The sequence below is a fragment of the Sardina pilchardus genome, chromosome 8, assembly GCF_963854185.1.
Source record: "Sardina pilchardus chromosome 8, fSarPil1.1, whole genome shotgun sequence".
Classification (NCBI taxonomy): Eukaryota; Metazoa; Chordata; class Actinopteri; order Clupeiformes; family Clupeidae; genus Sardina; species Sardina pilchardus.
Window position 1 is genome coordinate 9196326 of NC_085001.1, and position 22244 is coordinate 9218569.

At 43.9% G+C, this 22244-nt stretch overlaps 2 protein-coding genes across 3 annotated transcripts; both read left to right on the top strand.

Moving 5' to 3' along the window:
* The first annotated feature begins 1171 nt into the window (after positions 1 to 1171).
* On the top strand, positions 1172 to 6409 carry LOC134088596 (NADPH oxidase activator 1-like). The gene is made up of 6 exons (XM_062542639.1): positions 1172 to 1344; positions 1855 to 2032; positions 2149 to 2231; positions 2432 to 2540; positions 5253 to 5372; positions 5714 to 6409. The coding sequence occupies exons 1-6, from the start codon at positions 1181 to 1183 to the stop codon at positions 5810 to 5812; spliced, it is 753 nt and encodes a 250-aa protein (XP_062398623.1). The 5' UTR covers positions 1172 to 1180; the 3' UTR covers positions 5813 to 6409.
* Positions 6410 to 9497: 3088 nt separating this feature from the next.
* Positions 9498 to 21105, top strand: LOC134088588 (NADPH oxidase activator 1-like). 2 transcript variants are annotated; one of them, XM_062542627.1, is made up of 16 exons: positions 9498 to 9666; positions 9915 to 10121; positions 10285 to 10367; positions 10490 to 10598; positions 11650 to 11784; positions 12352 to 12459; positions 12780 to 12839; positions 12933 to 13027; positions 14401 to 14539; positions 14756 to 14830; positions 15203 to 15278; positions 15816 to 15898; positions 17237 to 17397; positions 17646 to 17751; positions 18636 to 18759; positions 19297 to 21105. In XM_062542627.1, exons 2-16 carry the CDS (start codon positions 9948 to 9950, stop codon positions 19410 to 19412), a joined length of 1644 nt encoding a protein of 547 aa, XP_062398611.1. In that variant the 5' UTR covers positions 9498 to 9666; positions 9915 to 9947; the 3' UTR covers positions 19413 to 21105. The 2 variants fall into 2 exon arrangements, with proteins under 2 accessions (XP_062398611.1, XP_062398610.1); XM_062542626.1 differs by having other exon boundaries at positions 9944 to 10121.
* Positions 21106 to 22244: the final 1139 nt, after the last annotated feature.

The following is a 22244-nucleotide window of genomic DNA, read 5'->3' on the forward strand; positions in this document are numbered from 1 at the left end:
GTTTGCCCGTCGCAGCCAATCGAAATTCGCGGCGAAGCCGGCAAACAGGAAGTGAGCCCATATCTTAGCAGCCTTTTCATCTATCAACACCAAACTTAGTATATGGACTTGTGACCCAATTGGGACGAAGCCCAATAAATTTGGTGACCTTTCACCTCGAGGGTATGAAGCCGCCAAACAGGAAGTGAGCTCATATCTCAGCAACCTTTGAATCTATCAAAACCAAACTTAGTGCAGGGACTTGTGACCCGATCCTGAGGACGCTCAAGAAATTTGGTGACCTTTGACCTTTAGGATAGCTTCAATTAGCAAAAATGCAAGTTGGCTTGTAACTTTTGACGTGTTAGACATGAAACTTGTTCTGACTGCTTACGGCCATATGTCTCATTGCCGCATTGAGCCAACAGCGTCGAGTTGCCGTGGATATCCGGCCTACTGCTTGGCCCCCACATTGCTGCTTGCAGCTATATTTATTATTATTATTTTCTTCTCTATTATTGTGTTACATGCACCAAATGTAAAGCACTTTAAGTTGTATTCTATATCTGAAAGGTGCTATACAAATAAAGATTATTAGTAGTAGTAGTAGTAGAAGTAGTATTCATGAGAAATGGAAGTATTACTTTGAGTAGTCACACCATTTTAAGGATGCCTTTGATGGAAAATTCTGGCGATTATAGATCTGTTTATCGGGGTCAGCGAGTACTGTTAAAAGTACTGTGCTAAAAATTAAAAATAAAACAGTTTTAAATAAATCAGTTCTACCTACAGTACAGTAACTCTAGTTGCTGCAGCTACAGTGCTATACTCTGGGGGTCATGGACATGCCCAGTGTAGCATTGTAGTTGCCTGGCAGCTCTGCATGTTGGCAGCAGCAATTCTGAGCTTTAATATCCTCTAATGACCATTGATTAGACTAATGAATGAATTCAAAGAAATACTGTAGGAAGTCTGGCAATGTGTTTATGTGTGTGTTTGTTATTGTAACCAGTGGAGCCAAACATCCACCCTCGTATGCAGATTCTGCCATCCTTTAAGTCATGGTGTGTGTCCCCATAGTTACACAACCACATGCAATTATTGTCTCCTCCTTCATTTATCTGCAGGAAATGTCAGGTAAACTTCCTGGTAGCCCGGAGTGGGCGGTAACTCCAAGGCTGCTGATACGACTCTCTCATGCATGTGCTATTTCCCATTTGCCAAGCTTAGGGGCCACAGCCTCAGAAAAACCCAGGAATCAGGAATCTCACACTGTCGATTCACATTTATCTTCTGCCGTGAGAGAAACCCTATTTTTGTCAGTTGGAGATCACCGACGAGATTATCGTGGTGCTGGGAGCGTGGGTGAGTACATCATCAGATGTTCCTCTTTGCTGTTGGCACAAGCTGGCTAGCAAACAAAACTGGCTTAACTTGTTTCACTTGTCAGATGTTATCTGTAGACATCACTTGTGCTTTTTTTTATTATTATTCATTTCATTTGATTCACTGGCAATCATCATAAGCCATGCTTGAAGATTAATTACAGGTAACTATTTTGAATGTCAGGACAAAGCTGTTTATTAAGGATTTCACACATTATTAATTAGTTAAAGAGACCCTATGCAACTTTCTGCAGGAGACGATCGCTCTTTGTTTACATCTGGAAGTCTGAGACGAAGAACCACGCTTGAAATTTATATATTTAAATATAGCCTATACATGTATAAATACATGTCGAGGAAGCTCTGCAGAGAAAACGCAAGCATAAAACGAGCAAAAACGAAAAACGAAACCGAAACCAGAGATGAAATCGCCAATCCTGCATAGTTCCTCTTTAATGACTTGCCTTTGCTGCATGTGACTGTACCGCAGGGCCATGTCAAACTCAGAGCTACTGCGACTCTGGGACGAGGCCGTGAAGGCCGTGGACGCACGAGACTGGCAGGGTGCGCTGGCCAAGCTCGACGACATCTACGAGCCCACCGCCCGCACCCTGTTTGTGACTGCAGCCGCACACTTGGCCCTTGGGCAGCTGCAGCCAGCCATCCAGGTCAGTTACCAAAAGCAAATAGCTCGGGGTCTTAGACCACATACCTACGACAGGTGTCAGCAACTTCCAGTTGTCCATGAGCGACTGACATTGCTCTCTCCTTTTTGTGTCCCTAGGCTTTAGACAAGGCCATTGCCAAGGATGAGGGGCTTGCTGTCTGCTTTTTCCAAAGGGCTGGAGTCCTTTTGCTGACTAATAGGTAGGGTTTGCTGTGTGGCAGTTGATATAACTTTATACTGTATATCATATGAATCACTCATTTATTAAGAGTTCTGTCTGGATTTAAAACAGTATACTTCTGGTTTTAGGTAGATTTTATACTGTACACTATACCTCTGGTTATTTTTCTTTCATACGTTTCCTCCTTCATTCTTTTTCCCTTCTCCATCTGTCTGTCAGGCCGGAGGAAGCGCTCGCTGATTGCATATGGGCCCAGAAGCAAATGAGAGAGAATGCAGTCATTGACTACCGACAGCTGGGGCTGTGCTATAAACTCTTCAACTGGCAGGTACAGTAACTCCACAAGGGTATCAATTTCACACCTGTTGTCAGGAAAGCTAAGTCTCCCCGTAAATGTTACGTTTCTTTGCAGAAGGAAAACTTGCTGCACAGCACGAATCCCTTTTGGGAATGTTCGATTTCTTGCATAATAACCAATAGCTCTTTGTGAAAGGACGACCTGTGTTAACACTACTATCAGTTTCAAACACGTTCAGTGTATTTGTTCTTTTGGTAGAAATGTTCAAGCCCATTGTCAGCAGTGTATGTGACCTGTTATTTTAGGCATGTAGTTTTTCCACAGTCCTTATTCCCCTGCTCTGCTATCTCTCAACAAAGGCTTCTTCAGTTATTATAAGACATGCTGCAGTTGCACAACAGCAGCACATCCACCTGCCTCTGACTACATAAGACACACAACCAGCATTGTCTGCTTGTGAAGTTATGTCATGCCTCAAATTCAGCTGTCAAAGCTGGCTGGGCTGTCTACAGTGGCCAATACATACAGCGGGGGAAATATGGAACATGTCAACATTTTCCCCGTATGTGAAATTCCATTGAGGCTATTCACATGAAATTTTCCTCTGACATTAGTATTAAATCGGATAATCCACACATATAAAACATCCAAACATTAAAGTCCATAAGTAGAGTTGTGTGTAATAAAGTGGAATGATGGCGCATACCTGTATGAAGCACAGCTGAAGACACAGTACACTGTCACAAGATGTAAGCACCAACACCTTGCTTTTTTCAGGCTATGTTTTCGATGGTAATACATTGTCAGTCAATAGTGAAAGTAATTAACTGTGTGTAACTGTTTTGTCATTGACACCGCGGTGAAGTTAGTTTCACCTTGCCTATTAGTTCAAATAATAGAAGAGTGCAGATGCGTGTAGAATATACCCTGCTAGGGTTTAGTGAAGCAGTGGAATACCTGCTCCATATGGTCTCATGTGCAAGCTGAGATTTTCAAATGCGCCGCTGACTATCAAAATGCCATGTGCTCTTTGAAGTTGCACTGCTTGGTGTTAAAGGGAATGACAGATGTCATTCTCATTGGTTTAAATGAAGTTACGCCCAAAACACACCCATGACTGATTAAGAAACACAGGAATGCCTTGTTGCGCCATTCGCTCGACATTTGATAATGTTTGATAACGTTTGGTAACAAAACCGCTCCCAATGTGGACTGGACAACCCACTGAATTAATTAAGCTAATAATTAATCACTGACCATGCCTTTGAGATTGTCAAAATAAGGCCCATTATCTGCAAGGGGAAGGAACATCGCTGCATTATCATCAACTGGCCACGCACAGGGGCTCCTTGGAAGATTTCTGAGCAGGGAGTCTGAAGTATAGTCAGAAGATTAGCCCAAGAGCCAAGAAACACTTGGAGAATACACTCTCCAGAAAGACTTGGAGGCAGCAGGTATTGTTACAGAGAAAATCATAGGTAATTCCCTCAACCACTGTGGCCTCTGTGCACACTCACTCACCCCACATAACTGTAAAAGCTTGTTTAAAGTTTGCTTCACAACATTGGAAGTCATAGTGCACACCATGTTTGGAGGAGCAATGGCACTGTATATCACCCTAAACACATACCATACCAACAGTCAGGTTTTTAGGTGCGGGTATGATGGTGTGGGCCTGTTTTTCGTCATGCTGGCAGACTTCTTACAGTCGAAGGAACGATGGAGTCATTTTTTTTCCCAGAAGAATCTTGTCATCCACCAGCATGATGAGGATGAGACGTGGATAGCCCTTCCAGCAGGACAATGATCCAAAGCATACAGCATATGATCGTGGATAGCCCTTCCAGCAGGACAACGATCCAGAGTATACAGCATATGAAACTCTCAACTGGTTTCAGAGAAAGGAAATCAAGGCCCTGACTTAAATCCCACTGAACATTTCTGGAAGGAAAGATCAGAAAAGATCCGATCACAATAGGAAACCCTGGAATCTTCAAGATTGAAAGACTATCTTGTTATGAAGAATGTGCCAAAATCACACCTGAACACTACGACTGATTTTTTCGTCATACAGGGAATGTCTTGATGCTGTCATCACAAGGCTTTTCCATAAAGTATTTCAGACATTTCAGTAGGCTTGTTCAATATACCTTTTGCCTGTGTCATTGTTACACATAACTTTATTTGTGGACTTTATTGTTTGGATTTTTATATACAGTATAGATGAATTACCTGAGTTAATACTGGTTTCATGTGAATAACCTCACTGGTTAGTAAGTATACTTACTGAAAAAAATGTTGACGCATTCAATACTTATCTTCCCAGCTGTATTGAGACTACGTCAGATTTACAGCAGGTGAAGCATTTCACAACATGGGTGATTCAAACCTTCCATCTCTTAAGATAAAGGTCCGCTACTTCCTTTCTGGAAGAGGGGATATGTTATTGTACCTTCTTTGAGTGCATTTCTTGTCTTATGTACTGTAAGAGTGTCACCATAGATAGAAACGTGACATGTATTGGTAGATTGCATGATCAGGCACAGGTACTGTAGGTCATCCCTTTTTGGACACAGCCCTCTTCCCTTTTGTTTGCCCAAAACTCACTCTCACATCTATAAGGAACAAGAGGCTTCTGTGTCAGTTTAAATTTGACCAAAAGTGATTGTCTTCCTCTGGAGCCCCGGGTGCTGATGCTGAGATCAACTCGACCCATATTGCGTTGCTCCCTCTGATTGACAGGTGCTTTACAATGCAGCTGCAGTGCGCGTCAGGATGCACCACTGGGACAAAGCCCGGGACATCCTGTTAGCCGCCAAGACTCATGGCGGCACTGTGGAGGCAGCACTGGACAGCATCTCGGTGAGTTGTGATTCCTACTCTTAAGGGTGAAACCTGCTATGCTTCCTTAATTAGAAAAAGTTTAAAACGGCTCCTTCCGTGAATATAGCATTAGACAGTGAGTAATCAGAAGATGGCAGAATCTCGATAATGGGTGCTTAAATTCCCAGTCAGTAAAAAGGGGACCTTCATTAATTTAAGTTTTCATTAAAAAGTATTTTTATTAAGTCCTTTTACATGTAGATGCTGTTAGCTGAGTTGACTGATTAATTGTTTAGTTTAATGCCTTTAGCATGATGCCGTTACCCAGAGCGACTCACTGAAATGGTGTGCATGTGCTGTAACCGCTTGTCTCTGTCTAGAGGAGGGAGTCCCTGGTCCCTCTCCTGGTTCCAGAGGGAGAGGTATTCAGACCCAGGAAGGAGGAAGTCGAACAGCTGAAACATCCCATCCCATCCTAGTAGCTAGCGTTTAGGTGTCGCTGTCTGGATTCGTTGAGGGTTAGTTTTGTATATTTTTTTCTTTAAATGAGAGGAAAGGGAAGGGATGGGGCGGGGCGGGGGTGCTGGTTTGGTCTTTTGTACACTGTTTTTCATAAAGCACTACAAGTCAAGAGCATGTGTATGTATAAGTTTAGTTTTCATTTACTGACAACCATGTGTTATCATTTATTTTTACTTATTTTTTTAACTAACATTAACTTGCAACGAATGTCAAAGGTCTAGGGTTTGTATTTTGGTTTTGAGACTCTAAGTTTGTAGCTTGTGTTCTCTTGTTTACTTCCTGTTGTCTTTGTTACTTCCTGTGTCCTGTGCCATGTGTTCTTTGATTATTTTGCCATGTGTCTTTGTTCCTTGTAGTATGGTCTCCGCCCTTCCCCCGAGTCTTGTTATTAGTGCCTTGTTCCATGTTCACCTGTGTTTCTTTGTTTTTGCCCTATCGTCTGTGTCCTTTGATCTTGTGGTTGTCTTTGTCTTTGCTGGGTCATTGTTGTTTGTTACGTGGTGTTGTTGTTTCTCCTGTGTGCTCAAGTGAATAAAGCCTTATTTTGAATCAAACCTTGCGCTCATGTCCTGCATTTGGGTCCAACCTTAGCCAGCATCCTGACAATTAAGTGCTTTGTTGTGTTCCCAGTAAGCACAAGAACGTCTGCAAGGCGTCTTGCAGATGTGTCCGAAAGGTCTGGAAGGCGTCTTGCAGATGTATTCTAGAGAGCGTTTGCTCATCTGGCAGACGTATCTGATACGTCTTGCTAAGTTCTTCAAACAGCGTTTAGCAGCCGTATCCCAGATGCTCATCAATACGTCATAATAGGACATCCATCTCCCTAACGTCTTACAAAGATCTTATAAAGGTATTAAATATGCTAAAGTTCTAGAACTTCTCAGTGAGATGCCGCCGCTGTTTGTAAGATCAAAATAAGACGTTCTAAATGGAACGCGATGTAATTAAGCTGTTCAGATCTTTTCCAGGCGTCTCGGAGACGTATTTGTCTCTATTTGTGCTGACTGGGTTGTTACTTCTGTTTGCTTACTGTATTCTCACTGTATTCTATATGTGTTCCTGTGTGTATTACATGATAGGGAGAGGTCAATACCATTGTACATAACTGTCTAACACCAGAAGCCTGGCCAGATGTGGACACTAAGTGAGGCCTATAGGCCTGTGTCTATTTACCATCAAGAGGGTCATGATGCCCTGTGGCTCGGGAACATCAGGATAACATGGGCCGAAGGAGATAGCATGTTCTGTATGTCTACTTTCCATCTGGCCAGAGCTGGTTCTGCGCAATGGTTGGCCTGCTACGTTGGCATGATTTGCGTTTGTATGCTTAAGTTTAACAAGCTTTGTCAGGCTGACTCTGAGACGGATCGATGAAGCGAGGAAGGGAGCATCTTCTGTCAGGATGCTCAGCCGCCGCTTCTAACAATCAACTGTTACTCTTCAGTTTTACTGTTTGAGACTTTAGCCTTGTTCTGCTAGTAAATGTTTTACCATCTACAATCTATTCACCGATCTTGATTCAACCATCAAACCTTATTGAGAGACCATCTTCAATACAGACATAGAACTGGAATACAATGCAACAACCAGAGAATCGACACCAGAAACTCCTGCCTTGGCCCCAGCCGTGGCACAACAGGCTGGGGCACCTGCACCGCACGCCGGCGACCCGGGTTCGATTCCCGCCCCGTGGTCCTTTCCGGATCCCACCCCAGCTCTTTCTCCCGCTCGCTTCCTGTCATTCTCTACTGTCCTGTCCAATTAAAGGCATAAAAAGCCCAAAAAATAACCTTTAAAAAAAAAGAAACTCCTGCCTTTGCTTGAATTCTGAAGTTTGCATTGCTGTCAACTGGAGACTGCCTTGTCTTAAATTGCAACTGCCTGTGATAGAAGTTGTGAAAGCATATGGATCATGAGCATGACATCAAGGAAAGACTGTTTCCTTTACTCTTCCAGGAAGAAAACCACTGGAGCTGATCAAGTATGTAGCCTACTGGCCGGGGTCCAAACTCACTATTACTTATTACATTTCATTTGGCTGATGCTTTTTAACCAAAGCGACTTACAAGTATCTGCATCTGATTGATGAATCTTATCATGACTTTTTGTTTTCTTTTTAAATCAGTGTCATTTTTAAAACTCATCTGCTCTGTTCTAGCCAACCTTAGGCCTACTGCAAATTACAATTCCTCAGCATTTAACAATCATCTATCCGCTATCTTGTTTGAAAGTTAGTTAGACTGTTGGTGAGCAAAGCCTCGATCCACGCCGTTTATGAAGCTAAAAAATGGGAGATTATGGGCATGGGCACAGCATGTTTGTTATTCTATCCATGTAAGCTAGCAGGTTAAACAGAGGGGCTAAAAAATAATTAACCCACCTCACAGTTGTCATGAACAGGGCAACTAATTTTGAGTCCAAAAACATGTGGGAACAAACTGTAAAGTTGGACATTTTCGCACGGGGGTCTAGGCAATCGCCTCGAAATATGGGGTGTCCTGGTGGACGTTTGTACTGCAGGTTTCTGAACTTCTGAATGTTTGCTGCGCTTGGTGTGAACACAGAAAACTGCCTTATCGACAGCTTCACACCAGAGCCCTCGAGAGGGCGGGGTTCAATTCAGGCTGACTTCCAGGCTAGAGCTTGACGCTTGTGTCTGCCCAAAATTCATGGGGTGATAGAAACTAGAGCTGATACACAATAGCCTAAACTTTCCTTTTGAAATGCAACTCATGATGGTCAATGTCTTGTGTGAAGCAGGGCCATTATGTGGAAGCCTGCCAATATGTCAACCCTTTCAAAAAGAGGTGTTGTCTCTGTTACTACAAGACTTTAGTCAAGTGTAGGCACGAGACTGTGAATGTAGTACAGTATGCTACTGCTTTTGTTGGAAACTGGATGGCAGTCATGCATCAGAATACTTGAGTAATCCAAAGCATTTTTTTGTAGCCTTCTGCACTCGTTTGAAACACTCATCATGATCTATTGTTGTGTAGGATGAAAATAATAAATCTGAATCACTGAATATTCAACAGCTTAGTGTAGTATTTACTTTATGAACTGATGTTTATATCAGTTCATGGGAAATTGAGCTACCGGTATTTAAAGAAATAGATAGAAGACTGTCAGTGTACTGTATCTCTTTTTATGTGTGACTTTGATATTGTGCTGGATATCAACAAACATTCACCCTCAACTGTGGATTCTGAAAAAAGATTCTTATCCTGAAGTGCTAGATGTCTCTTTCTGAGAAAACAGTGTCCTCTGAAATTGATATTTGCACACCTTGAATCTAGTGCCTTGTGATCGTGACAGAAATTCAAAAAGGAAGCGTGTCACTATATTGCCAATTATCTCAACAAACCACTTCCTGGTGCTGGCTTTCTCAGCAATTCACAGCTATCACAGCAAAGTATCTCTATAGTCATGGACCTTTGCCCTGCCTCAGACCGTGACTCATTTTCAACCCTGCTGGAGCCGTATAGTTGTGTACGTGCCACTCTCAACACATTATGTGTATCCCAGTAGTCGTCACAGAACCAGATGCTATTGTCTCCTCCCTCATTTATCTGCAGGGAATGTCAGGTAAACTTCCTGGTAGCCTGAAGTGGGCGGGGAGCTCCAAGACTGCTATTACGACACGCTTGTGCATGTGCTATTTCCCTGTTGCCAAGCTCAGGGGCCACAACCTCAGAGGGAACCAGGAATCTCGCACTGTTCATTCACGTTTATCTCCTGCCGTGAGAGAAAAGCTTTTTTTTGTCAGTTGGAGATAACTGAGAGGATTACTGTGGTTGCTGAGAGAGTGTGGGTGAGTAGTTGTTCAGATGTGGCTTTTTGCTGTTGGCTAACAAACAAAACTGGCTTAACTTGTCTCACTTGTCAGATGTTTTCTGTAGGACTTACATCACTTGGGTTGTTTTCTTTTTAATGATTTTATTTCAGATGAATTCACAGGCAGTTATATTAAGCCCTGTGCTTGAAGATTATGTAACTGTTTTGAATGCCACCACAAAGCTGTTGATTTTAGGTCTTCACACATTTTTAATTAATCACTAGCGCCTGAGCTGTGTGTGACTGTGCCGCAGGGCCATGCTGTACACGGAACTGCTGCGACTCTGGGACGAGGCCGTGAAGGCCGTGGACACGCAAGACTGGCAGGGCGCGCTGGCCAAGCTCGACGACATCTACGAGCCCACCGCCCGCACCCTGTTTGTGACCGCAGCCGCACACTTGGCCCTTGGGCAGCTGCAGCCAGCCATCCAGGTCAGTTACCAAAAGCAAACGCAGCTCAATCCGTATAGACCTAAGACCTTCTTCAGCCTGGGTCTTAGACCATATACCTTATAGGCCAATGTCAACAACTTCCAGTTGTCTCTCTCCATTTACGGCTGTGTGACATTGCTCTCTCCTCTTTTTGTGTCCCTAGGCTTTAGAACAGACCATTATCAAAGATGAGAGGCTTGCTGTCGGCTTTTTCCAAAAGGCTGGAATCCTTCTGCTGGCTAATAGGTACAGTAGGGCCTGCCTTTTTTTTTTTTTTCTTTTTTTTTAAGAAAGATTGATATCAAGCCTCCTTCTCTCTCAAATGTTTCCTCCTTCATTCACTCTCCCTCTCTCTATCTGTCTGTCAGGCCGGAGGAAGCTCTCACTGACTGCATATGTGCCCAGAAGCACATGAGAGAGAATGCAGTCATTGACTACCGACAGCTGGGGCTGCGCTATAAACTGTACAGCTGGCAGGTACAGTAGCTCCGTTTACAAAACGCTTTTGCACACCTCTTTTGTAGGGACAGGTGCGTCGGAATAGGTTACCCAGTTAAACTTGTGAAAGAAAATCCCGCACACTGTCCATTACGCATGCATATTTACAGTATTTACAACGTTTCGTCATAGACCTTCCTCATGTGTAAATTCCCCTGAGGAAGGTCTATGACCGAAACGTTGTAAATAAATATGTATGCGTAATGGACAGTGTGCTGGATTTTCTTTCACAGGCACAGTAACTCCACAAGGCTATCGATTTCACACCTGTGTTCAGGAAAGCTCTACTGTAAGTCTCTGTGTTGAATGTTCAGTTTCTCTGCAGAGGGAAAACTTAGCTACACTGCACGAATCCCTTTTGGGAATGTTGCATTTCTCGCATAATAACCAACAGCTCTTTGCAAATGGATGACAAATTTGTGTTCACATCACTATCAGTTGCAAACACTTTCAGTGGTTTTGTACTTTCGGTAAAACATTTCAAAAGCCATTGTCAACAGTGCCCTGTGACCTGTAATACCTGAGGGAGTTTTTCCACAGTCCTGATTCCCCCGCTGTGCTGTCTCTCAACAAAGGCTCCTTCAGTTATTATGAGAAATGCTGCAGTTGCGCAATAGAGACAAATCCACCTGCCTCCGACTAGATAAGACGCACACAACCAGCATTCTCTGAAGTTATGCCATGTTTCAAATTCAGCTGTCAAAGGAGACTGTGTTGTCTACGGTGGTCAATATACGCACATAAGTTATGCCACAGCAGATATGAAGCAATTTTACAACATGGGTGATTCAAGCCTTCCAGCTCTTGGGATAAAAGTCTGCTACTTCCTTTTTGGAAGAGGGAATATGTCGTTCTGTGAAGGTGTTTCTTGTCTGTCTTATGTAAGAATGTCACTACAGAAACATGCTTTGTTTTGGTAGATTGCATAATCAGGCAGGTACATGTAGGTCATCTCTTTTTGGACACAGCCCTCTTTCCTTTTGTTTGGCCAGAACTCATATTACAGTACGTTGCTCTTTCTGATTGACAGGTGCTTTACAATGCGGCTGCAGTGCACGTCAGGATGGGCCACTGGGACAAAGCCCGGGACATCCTGTTAGCGGCCACGGAGGAGAAGGGCGGCGCTCGCGGCGGCACTGTGGAGGCAGCGCTGGACAGCATCGCGGTGAGTTCAGACTCAGAGTCCTGCACCAACGGCCAAGCCGGCTTATGCTTCTTTAATTGGAAACCGTTTAAAACTAGTCTGGTTTTCACCATACTAAGCTCAACCTATTAAGATTGAACATTAGTCTGGGGAGACTGCGCTTTGTTTCTACTGCACTTCGCGTCGCTTGATTTTCGTTATCATCACGTCACCGGCCAATAGCGTGCCAGGACTAGAGTATGGCCGTTTCTGATTGGAGCCAAAGGTTCTGGCAGTAAACAGAGGAGATAGATCTGCTGGTTTCCAGCCTGAGCTGCCGGGCAAAATTAAAATTCTCCGGAAGTGCAGGCAGGGTTCACCCAGCCTAGTTTAAAACAGCTCCTTCCATGAATGTAATGTTAGACATGAGTAATCAGAAGATGGCAGAATGTTGAGAACGGGTGCTTAAATTCCCAGATTAGATCTACAGTAGTCTAGATCTAGTGGTTAACTGAATTGACTGATTAATAATTCAGTTAGGGATTTAGCTGATGCTGTTACCCAAAGCGATTTGGTGTGTGAGTGCTGTAACAGCTTGTCTCTGTCTAGAGGAGGGAGGCCCTGGCTCCTCTCCTGGTGCCAGTGGGAGACGTGTTCAGACCCAGGAAGGAGGAAGTTGAACAGCTCAAGCAAAGGGATTTCTTGGGAAAAGCCAAGGTACAACACACACACACACACACACACGCGCGCGCACACATGCGCGCACACATGCGCACACACACACACACACACACACGTGCAGGGAGAGAGATAGAGAAAGAGAGAGAGCACACATACAGCTTACTGCACTGGACACACCTCAAACACATATACACACGCACGCACACAAACACACGCACACAAACACACACACACAAACACACACACACGCACGCACACACACACACACACACACACACACACACATACACAGCAGCTGACATTTTGAGACCAAAACTGTGATTGATGTGTTTGTTTGTGCGCTGCGCTGTCTGCAGGTGATAACCTCTGCGCTCCCCAATGATGACTTCGCTGGTTTTGATCCACTCCGGGGTCAGGTAACAAACAGCCCATAATATCACAACTCCTCTATCATTTTGTGCAACTTTTCACTCTACCTTTCTCACGGTTTCTATTTTGTTTCTCTGCAGAAACCTGGATTCTATGAACCTAAAGTTGGAGGAGGAGGAGGAGGAGGAGGAGGAGGAGGAGGAGGAGGAGGTGGTGGTGGAAGTGGTGGAGGAGAGTACGTAAACTAATAGTTCTACATCAGCGTTTGCCATATGTTGTATAAGCGTCATATTCAAAAACAGCACAGTACAGTAAAGTACAGAAAATAATGGTCATGTTGCAAGCAGATCCACATGGCTCCCTAAGAACAGCCCTAGCTCCTACATCTTTAATGGACAGGGTCAAGGCTGTAGTGGAGGATAAACGCAAGTCAACGCAATTTATCCTCCTCTGAAATCTCAGAGATAGAGTTTATATATAGATAGATAGATAGATAGATAGATAGATGCTTTATTGATCCTCAAGGGGCAATTAAATATCCACCTCTTATTAGAGTTTATTCACCAACTTTTAACATTCAAAAGTCACACTGTATTATTATCCACCTTCACAATATGTACACTCATCAACACTATAGGAACCACTGTTATTGTTAAACATCAGACAATAACCTCCCTCCACCATCATCAAACATGTTCTGAATGTCCCCTGGTCTGTTGGGTGGAACAGGCTAAGGTTTATGCAGTGGTCTAGTTGTGAAGGGGGAAGGCTTATCTCTCCCATGGGCTTGAAATCAAACACCATTTCTTCTGTTTGCATTGGGACCCTTCCCTGGGAATCCAGAGTTCTCACAAGAGCACAATTTGAATTTGCTCAGCGACAGCGAGTCACTCTGGCAGTCAGTAATGATGCTCATTACCCATGCCCTTGGAGCCGATATAGGCGGGCCAGAGGCGGTGTAACTGATATAGGCGATTAGGCGGGCCAGAGGCAAGCTAAACAGATCATGATAGCGCTGCAACGTCAAAGTCTGGAATTAGTCAGTATTAGTAAACATTGGTTGTACTGTTATCCAATTTTGTTGAAGTCCAGAATCGGTCAGTAAATATTGGTCGTAGTGTTATTCAATTGCGTGTAGTGATATTTTCAAATGCATGCTTGGTGCCAACCCTCGAGTCAGGCCATTCATACCTAGACCCTAAATCTGTTGTCAATTTGGGTCAGGATTTCCAGGCTATCGGGACCCTTGGAACAATGTGCAATGTTCTGGAAGGGGGAAAAAACTTTATATTCTGAATCTGTGCTATTGTATATTAGGCTGAGGGTGGTAGAACAATCTGAGAGTATTTAAATTCAGTTGTTTCCTCTCCTTGGTCATTGCCTTTAAGGACTGTGCCACTAACTTACCACTGGGGGGCACTGTTTAGCTCCCACTGTGGGGAGCATTTATCTGCCTACCAATTCTAAAAGGACATAGAATGTCTGCTGTGAAAAAAGACCACTCTAGTGATGCCACATAAGGTGTCATATAGCGTCATAGCGAATAAAACAAAAGCGATGCTTGATTTGTCAATAACCGTTGCCTTTGCTGTTGGTGGTCTTGTGAAGGGACTCCCGGTATATGCGTATGAAGAGCGCGTATGTGGCCCGCAGCCCCGAGGAGCTCTCAGTGCCCGCCGGAGGGATGGTGTTCATGTTCAGTGAAGCGGACCGAAATGGCATGGCCACCGTCATCTATGATGGGAAGGTGAGAGTCCAGGAGATCTGCCGTCTCCTGCATAGGCTTTTTGGTTGCACTGACGTAACTGATGAGTCGACTCGTGTGTGTGTGTGTGTGTGATCTTTTTGACATCGTCAGGGTCCTGCTCTCTCACAGTGTTTCACCATTTCCTTCCCTCTATTTTTCTCTTTATTTTTCCCTCCACCTTCCCTCCTTCCCTCCCTCGTTCGTTAACTCCCTCAGAAAGGCCTGCTGCCCATCACAGTGCTGGATCCTGTGGATCCCAAGAAGGCCAAGAAAAGCAAAAAGAAGAGAGATGTAAGTCGTCTCCCGTCTCCACAAATCTTGTCAATTTTTTCCACAACTTGTAAAACTTCATGTGCTCAAACACACACGGTATTGCTTTACTAGACATTTACTAGAGAGCATGGTAAATAACAGCTCTTGCTGTTTTTAATTTACATTGTCCCACATTTCCATCCACATTCCCCTCCCACCCCCCCAGTGCTGTCCCTTTCCCTCTCTGAAAGTGTGACCTTTCCATCTCAATGTATTCTGTAATTGTCCGCTGGAGTGCTCCGAAAGTCAACTGCAGCCCACTTTAGAGTTTGAAGGGTGGACACAGAGTGGCAAATGACTGTAATCCTGCATGTATGGGTCCTAAAGTGGGTGCTTGTGTGTTCTCCACAGAGTGTACCCAATGGCATTCCCTTCCCGCCTGCACTCAAGCCCCCCACGCGCCCCGAGACCCCCTCCAGCCCTCGAGGTACAGAGCTGCACGCGAACCACGAACCTTCTGCCGACATGGCATCGCTTCTTTCCACTGAGAACTTGCTCACACATTCACACATCTAAATGATGTCTTACGTGTTAGTACAGTTACAGTAGTTCACTGGTGTACGCAATTCTTAGTTACAGAAAATAGCCTACACATTATTACAAATACATTTAGAACATGTCGTGTAAAATGAGTGGTACAGTAGCTCAGACGCGGTGCTTCGTGGATGTTTCATCTTCTGTGATTTGTCCTCTTTGACAGTGTTGATTTGTCTCTCTTTATCATGTGCAGTGTTTCCCACAGAATTTAATTCTATTTGTGGTGGTAGTGTGTTTGTGAGCAAATTTTAAACAAATTTGTGCAACGTACTTATGATGCTAACTGGATTTAATTGCGATCTAGCCAGTCGTCAACAACAGTGCTTCGTGGATGTTTCATCTTCTGTGATTGGTCCTCTTTGACAGTGTTGACTTGTCTCTCTTTATCATGTGATACACATACTGTGATGTGTCTCTCCCACTCCAGATGGGCCTCCGTCGTATGTGAGTGCTACCCAGAGCGTCCCACCTCCTCAGTATGGAGCCCCAGCCATCAGCCCCACGGACCTGGTGAGTGGCTCCAGGCAGCTTCATCACAAGAACCAGAGATAGCCAAGTCAAATGATGTCCTGACAAGTCCTGCTTTCTGATCTATTGCTGTGTTACGCACGCACGCACGCACGCACGCACGCACGCACGCACGCACGCACGCACGCACGCACACACACACATACTGTCCACAGCCATCATTTGTCAGTAAAAACCAACGTAAGGACTGGATTTGATGGGTTTTTAGATACGTTGATTACATATCAAACTTCAAATCAATGCAAACAATAATTGTTGTATACTACAGAAAACAGAAACCAAACGAAAACATAGCGCTTTTCTCTGTGAAAGAATTGTGAATCCTAATAATTCCTGTGTGTGTGTCTTATTGCTCCTGCACTGGCACTCAGAGCACCTGGCGCTAGGAGTGAGGTGTGAGAAACACTTAACGTCTGTAGAATTGCGGGTACTGAGAGCCACCCTCTCAAGGTGGAGATTTAATTACCGTACAGAACAACATCATGTGGCTAGACCTGTTTGCTTTAGAAACCCGTCCCACCCGTAACATTTAGAGTGTAGGAGGGTCCGTAGGGTCAGCCCTGCTACCCATACATATTCATCCAGAGGTAGAACAAGAGGTCACCTTCCCTCCTCCTTTGGTTGTGACATACTGTACATCAAGGATTGTCCCCTGTCACCAGATACTGGTGAATCCTTTGGCTGAACTTGTCTTGATCTCTCCCTTAATGCGCATCAGTGAAAGAATAAAACCTGTTTCCTGATTGACCATCATCCTGACTGAGTTTCCAGATAACTGTGGCACTAGGAAAATTGCTATCACCTGCCACACGTCTAAAAATAGAACCAAACATTTGTGACACGTGTTTACTACAGTCAGCTTCATATATTTCGTGCTGATTCGAGAAGTTTCCGGGCAGATCTGTTTTTACATCGACTGATAACAGCATTTGCCTCGATTGAACAGAATAGCGATTATGGCCTGATTAAGTCAGTGCAAAGCTCTGGGGAGCAGGAGGAAGAGGAGGGGGAGGAGGATGAAGGGGAGGAGGTGGGGGGGAGAGGCAGACAAAAATATAAACTGTCCTATCTGGGGCTAGCAGGGAAGGTGCTTTATCTTGAAATGACCTATTTTGAAGCTCAAAGAATTCATCTGTGTAAGCGATAGATAAATAGATAGAAACAGCGCAGTACAATAGACACACACTCACACATGAACACGCACACACACAAACACAAACACATAATGTGTGCACGACACGTATGAAATAAAAACAACTTTTATGAGTAATTGTTTTGTTTTGAACTCACTTGTTTGAATCTGTTCTGTATACCACACAGGAGCGGTCACCTCCCTCCCCAGATGACCCCGGCTCAGTGGTAGTGAAGGTGCACTACAGTTACACTGTGGCGCTGCATGTCCCTCCTAGCACACCGTATAACGAGCTACAGCAGAGAATTGCTCACAAACTGGGCCAGTCGCCCTCTCAATTACGCCTGAGGTACTAGACTACTTACTTGAGCCCAGCTGATTAGCCCATAGTAGTTTGTGTCTTTGAGGGCTGTGCTCAACATTCTGCCACTATACTTCACTTTTGATTTAACTGTAGAAACAGTCGATATTTGGTCTCGATACTCGACTCGATACTTCTAATCAATCAAATTCTTCACATTTCTTTTATGGGGAGTTGAAATCGAAAAAAAAACGAGAATAATATCCCTGCTCTTGTTCCACCTCGCTGTCCTTCAGGTTTAAGCATCATGGCTCTCAGGCCCTGACTCCGCTGGACAGCACAGAGGGCCTCCAGAGCCTGGCCGAGGTGGCTGAGACCGGCCGCGCCACTCTGTGGTGCCAGGTAATGCCCATCGGGATAAAAGAGTCGCCCCCTGGGCTTTTTTGAGCCATTCCTTTTGTTCTTTTTGTTTCTCCTACAGCATCTCTGAACCCACTTCATCTGTGTTCTCATTTGTGGTTATGTTTATGGTTATGGTTATGGTTATGGCAGAGACGGTTGAGAGAGGATCTTTGGTTTTAGTTATGGTTATGGCAGAGACGGTTGAGAGAGGATCTTTGGTTTTAGTTATGGTTATGGCAGAGACGATCTTTGGTTATAGTTATGGTATTTAGCAGACATTTTGTCCAAAGCAAAAAAATGCAATAGTAGTTGAACAGTTGGAAATTGAACAGTAAACAATTTTAGTTGGCAATACGACATTAAGGAGAATAGCAGTAATAAACAACAATTGATTGAATTGCTTAATGAAAATAACTATAATATACAAACCATAACCTATAAGAAGCGCATAATAAATGCTTATAAAGATTGCATGTGAATGATTTCAGAATGAAAAACAAAAAGAAATCAAGGCATAAGAACAAGGCCATGTCAAGTAAACAAAGTCAAGTGTCAGAGCCAAAGCAAGATTATTGGTGTACTTGTTTTTGATTACAGGCCATATGACTTCTCTATAAACTCATTTAATCTTAATCTTCATGTAATGTTTATTATTGATGTCATTGTAAGTCGGTTTGGACAAAAGTGCCTGCTAAGAACCATAAGCATAAACATAAGCATGAATTCCTTCTGTCTCCAAATTCTAAGATCCTAATGAATTAATAACACTTTTTTTTTGTTAAATAAACTTGTTTAAAAATGCAGTAATGCAAAGCTTGAATAGCATCTTCCCATGGTGCAGCTTGTTGCTCACTTGTTTGTCACTGTCCCATTTATTTCTTCAGCATGAGGATCCTCTAGCCAACAGAACTATTCTCTACCAGATGGTGGCGCTGTATGACTACCCTGCACAGGGCCCAGAGGATCTGGAGTTCAGCGAGGGAGACACAATTGACATCCTCAGCGAGGGTAAAGTTCCCAGATATGTTCATACTAATGCCATGTCTCCTCTCTAGAGTTAGGATGCCAATTGAGTTAGAATGCCAAACGCCAGATGATGCACAAAGCAACTTTTTGAGCATTGTTGCTGAGCAGCGTTCCTGAGTTCTGTTGTTCGAGCAAATTCACATTGATTTTGTGCCATATTTGCTTCTGGGGAACTTCAGTAGGCAAATTCTCATAAACATCCAAGGAACACAAGGAACCTATTATGTGGTTACCTAGCAACATTGCACAAAACATTGCCCCACCTCAGGCTTCACCCCATTGTGATAGCAATTCTAGACAGGAGCTCCTACCCTGTGTTTTATGACACAGTTTGGCCACTTCTGAGCTACCTGGTTGAGGAGGGAGTGAACATAATTATGCTTTGTTAGATGAGGTAACAGCAGAACTGCACTGCTTGAGTTGCCCTGCTTGTACTCTACCTGATGTGCTGTGGGTGAATGTGTGTGCGGCTGACTGACTGACTGACTGACTGCCATTGTTGTGTCTGATCTCCACCAGTCAATGAGGAGTGGCTGGAGGGCCACACGGCTGGAAGCATCGGCATCTTCCCCAGATGCTTCGCCTACCGAGACGGAGAGGGTGCCCAAGAGGTCCATCAAGCCACCATGCTGTGATGCCGGTGTCCATTACAGTGTGTGGGACTGTAGGCATACACACATGCACACGCACACACACACACACACACACACACACACACACACCATGAATCTGATATGGTTTGGGATTTTCTCCTTTCTCTAAGTATGTCTACACTTTAAGTTTCAGCATAGTGATCATTGGTCTTGGACAAACTGCACTTGTTCATGGTTACAGTATTCATATGGTTGGATGAAGGAGTTTAGAACAGTTGGGCAGGATTTAAACCCTGCAGTTACAATCAGATAAGATACAACAGTTAAATTGAATCATATTGAATCATTGAATCTGGGGGGAGGGGGGGCATTTTCCAGACAATCCACTGTTACACAGTCGTAATTTAGACATAATTTAAACAGATGTTGTGTGTCCATTGAAAGTATTTACACCCACTGAATATATTTAATTTGACAGTCACCGACATGGACACTATTTTCTTGTCAAAACAAGTTGTGTACCATGAATCTGGGACTACCCTGATGGGTGTGTGTGCTGTCAAAATGTCACAACAACTCACTGAAGTCAACAGCCATGTGCTATTGATGCCTGGGGAGTATATGAAATATAAGTTTTGCCACTTAGCTTCAACCCCTCATATGTTAACACCAAAGGTTTGTTAGTGCCTGTCTTATCTTGTCAGAGAGTATCACCTTATAGAAACTAAAAAGAACCAAACATTAAAAATTAGCTCTCCCCGCGGAAAGTTCTGGTATTCAAATTAGACCAGCGGGGTCTCATAGTCGAGCCACTGTGATTCATGGCACTGTGTAATAAGAGAAGCCTTGAGGTCTTGTCATCCTCCAATTTGAAAACACGCTATCATCCCTTAAGGGCTCCTGTTAAACAGCACAGAGTGACTATAGCGGAAAGTGCCAGACCAGAGAATGCAATTATTCACAAGCGGTTGTACCGAACCGCTGTAAAAATAGACGTTTGTGATTCAGCCACGGCCGTGTCAGGGGGCCTTGACTTTTCTCTTTCTCTCGGCGAATCTCTCTCTCTTTCTCTCTCTCTTTCTCTCTCTCTCTGTCTCTCCTGCCTCGCCGGTAATTAATAGGCAGATGAATGTCAGAGTCTTCCAGACGGCACCAATGGTGGAGAGAGAGAGAGAGAGAGAGAGAGAGAGAGAGAGAGAGAGAGAGAGAGAGAGAGAGAGAGAGAGAGAGAGAGAGAGAGAGAGAGAGAGAGAGAGAGAGAGAGAGAGAGAGAGAGAGAGAGAGAGAGAGAGAGAGAGAGAGGTGGTAAAGGGGCCCCCCGTGTCACTTCCAGTCACTTGCTGCGTCATTCCGGAATCCGGCAGCTTCTAAATTCGTCCTCCCTCATTCTCCTCTGTATGCATTTGCATGTCTCTGACGCCTACTGACGCCTTCCCTCTAGACTTGTTATTTTTTTGTCAATTATTATTTTTCTTTTTCGGAACAGTATGAAAACATTGGCATACACAAATAATAACGACACCAACTCATTTTTTTTTTTACCCAATTCATTTGCCTACGAGGACGTTGTCATTATACAAACTTTTCTTTTGTTGGCTTATTTATTTGTTTATTAAGTGAAACCCTTACATATTGGTCAAGCCGTATATTTACTAAGTATAACATGTCTGTCTAACATGTATGTCTACCTTCACTTTTTGCACCCAGCTCTGTCATTAAAGCCTTTGTCACTTCACCTTTTGTACGCTGCTGTCCATTCATTGCACTTCAAAGTTTCAGAGTTCCACTCTGCCCTCAGTATTTGTCCAGAAATGTGGGTCATTTCAGTCGTTAAGTGTTCAAATGTCTCGCTAGTCCTCCAGTGATCGACAGCATACTCTACTTTTCTGACGTTCAACGTTCATTATCTATTCTATCCTCTCTCTCTCCCTCACTCTCTCTCTCTCTTTTGTCTTTTACTCTTGCACACATGCTCATGTACACACACACACACACACACACACACACACTCACACTACATCTAGCCCAATTTAATTTGTTCATTTCATCTTTAATTCAACCCCCAGTTCTTCCTCCAATGGCTCATTGTCATTGAACTGGAAGCACGCTACAAGACCACAACAGGGATTAGAGAGGGCTGCCTGTCATTAGGCACCTGGGTTTGGTTAAAATGCTATCATTTCTAATTGGCACAATCTACTGTGAGTCACTTAACCTGCATGCACAGTGTCGTTAATCAGAAATGAGCCCCTTACTTCCTCTTCTCTCCGCAGCATTGATATTCACCTTGGCCTCCTCCGTTTATTTGATAAGAGGGAGGAGGTAATTGCATGAAATGAAAATGGATGGTGTTTTAAAAAGAGTGATGAAGTCGCCTAATTTGATTATCAGAGCATGTTTTCCCTCTTAAAATATCTCTTTGAATGGGCGTTATTTATTTTTTATTTTTTATTCTTTTTTTTTCCAAAGGTCCATCTGGGTTTCTAGGCTCTACTGCCATGTGCATGGCGCTGCCAGTGGACCCATGATGGCATCCGTTTCTTGCTTTGTGCCCGGCGCGCTCGATAGCTGAGCAGCCAGTCATGAGTCATGCTGAGTCATAAAGCCTACACTCTCACCAACTCACGCACTCATTCATCCTTTCACCCCGCGTCCTGCCCCGCCCTGCCCTAAACCTCTTCTCATCCTCCCCAATCCTCTCTGTCTCCCTCGCTCCCTCACTCCTCTCGTTCATTCACTTGCTCACACATGCGTTTCTCTGCTTCCTCCCAGCTCCTCGTCCCTCAGACTTAGTTACTTAACAATCTTCCCTAACTCACTCATTGCACATTGTCCTCCCATTCTGCTCATCCAGTCCTGCTGTCTGGCACACTT

Excerpts from the sequence above, each read along its gene's own strand:
- LOC134088596 (XM_062542639.1), top strand. The coding sequence starts at position 1,181 with ATGTGCTATTTCCCATTTGCCAAGCTTAGGGGCCACAGCCTCAGAAAA. Across the intron at positions 1,345-1,854 it reads TCGTGGTGCTGGGAGCGTGG|GGCCATGTCAAACTCAGAGC; the intron begins GTGAGTACATCA and ends ACTGTACCGCAG. Across the intron at positions 5,373-5,713 it reads CAGCACTGGACAGCATCTCG|AGGAGGGAGTCCCTGGTCCC; the intron begins GTGAGTTGTGAT and ends GTCTCTGTCTAG.
- LOC134088588 (XM_062542627.1), top strand. The coding sequence starts at position 9,948 with ATGCTGTACACGGAACTGCTGCGACTCTGGGACGAGGCCGTGAAGGCC. Across the intron at positions 11,785-12,351 it reads CAGCGCTGGACAGCATCGCG|AGGAGGGAGGCCCTGGCTCC; the intron begins GTGAGTTCAGAC and ends GTCTCTGTCTAG. Across the intron at positions 12,840-12,932 it reads TTGATCCACTCCGGGGTCAG|AAACCTGGATTCTATGAACC; the intron begins GTAACAAACAGC and ends GTTTCTCTGCAG.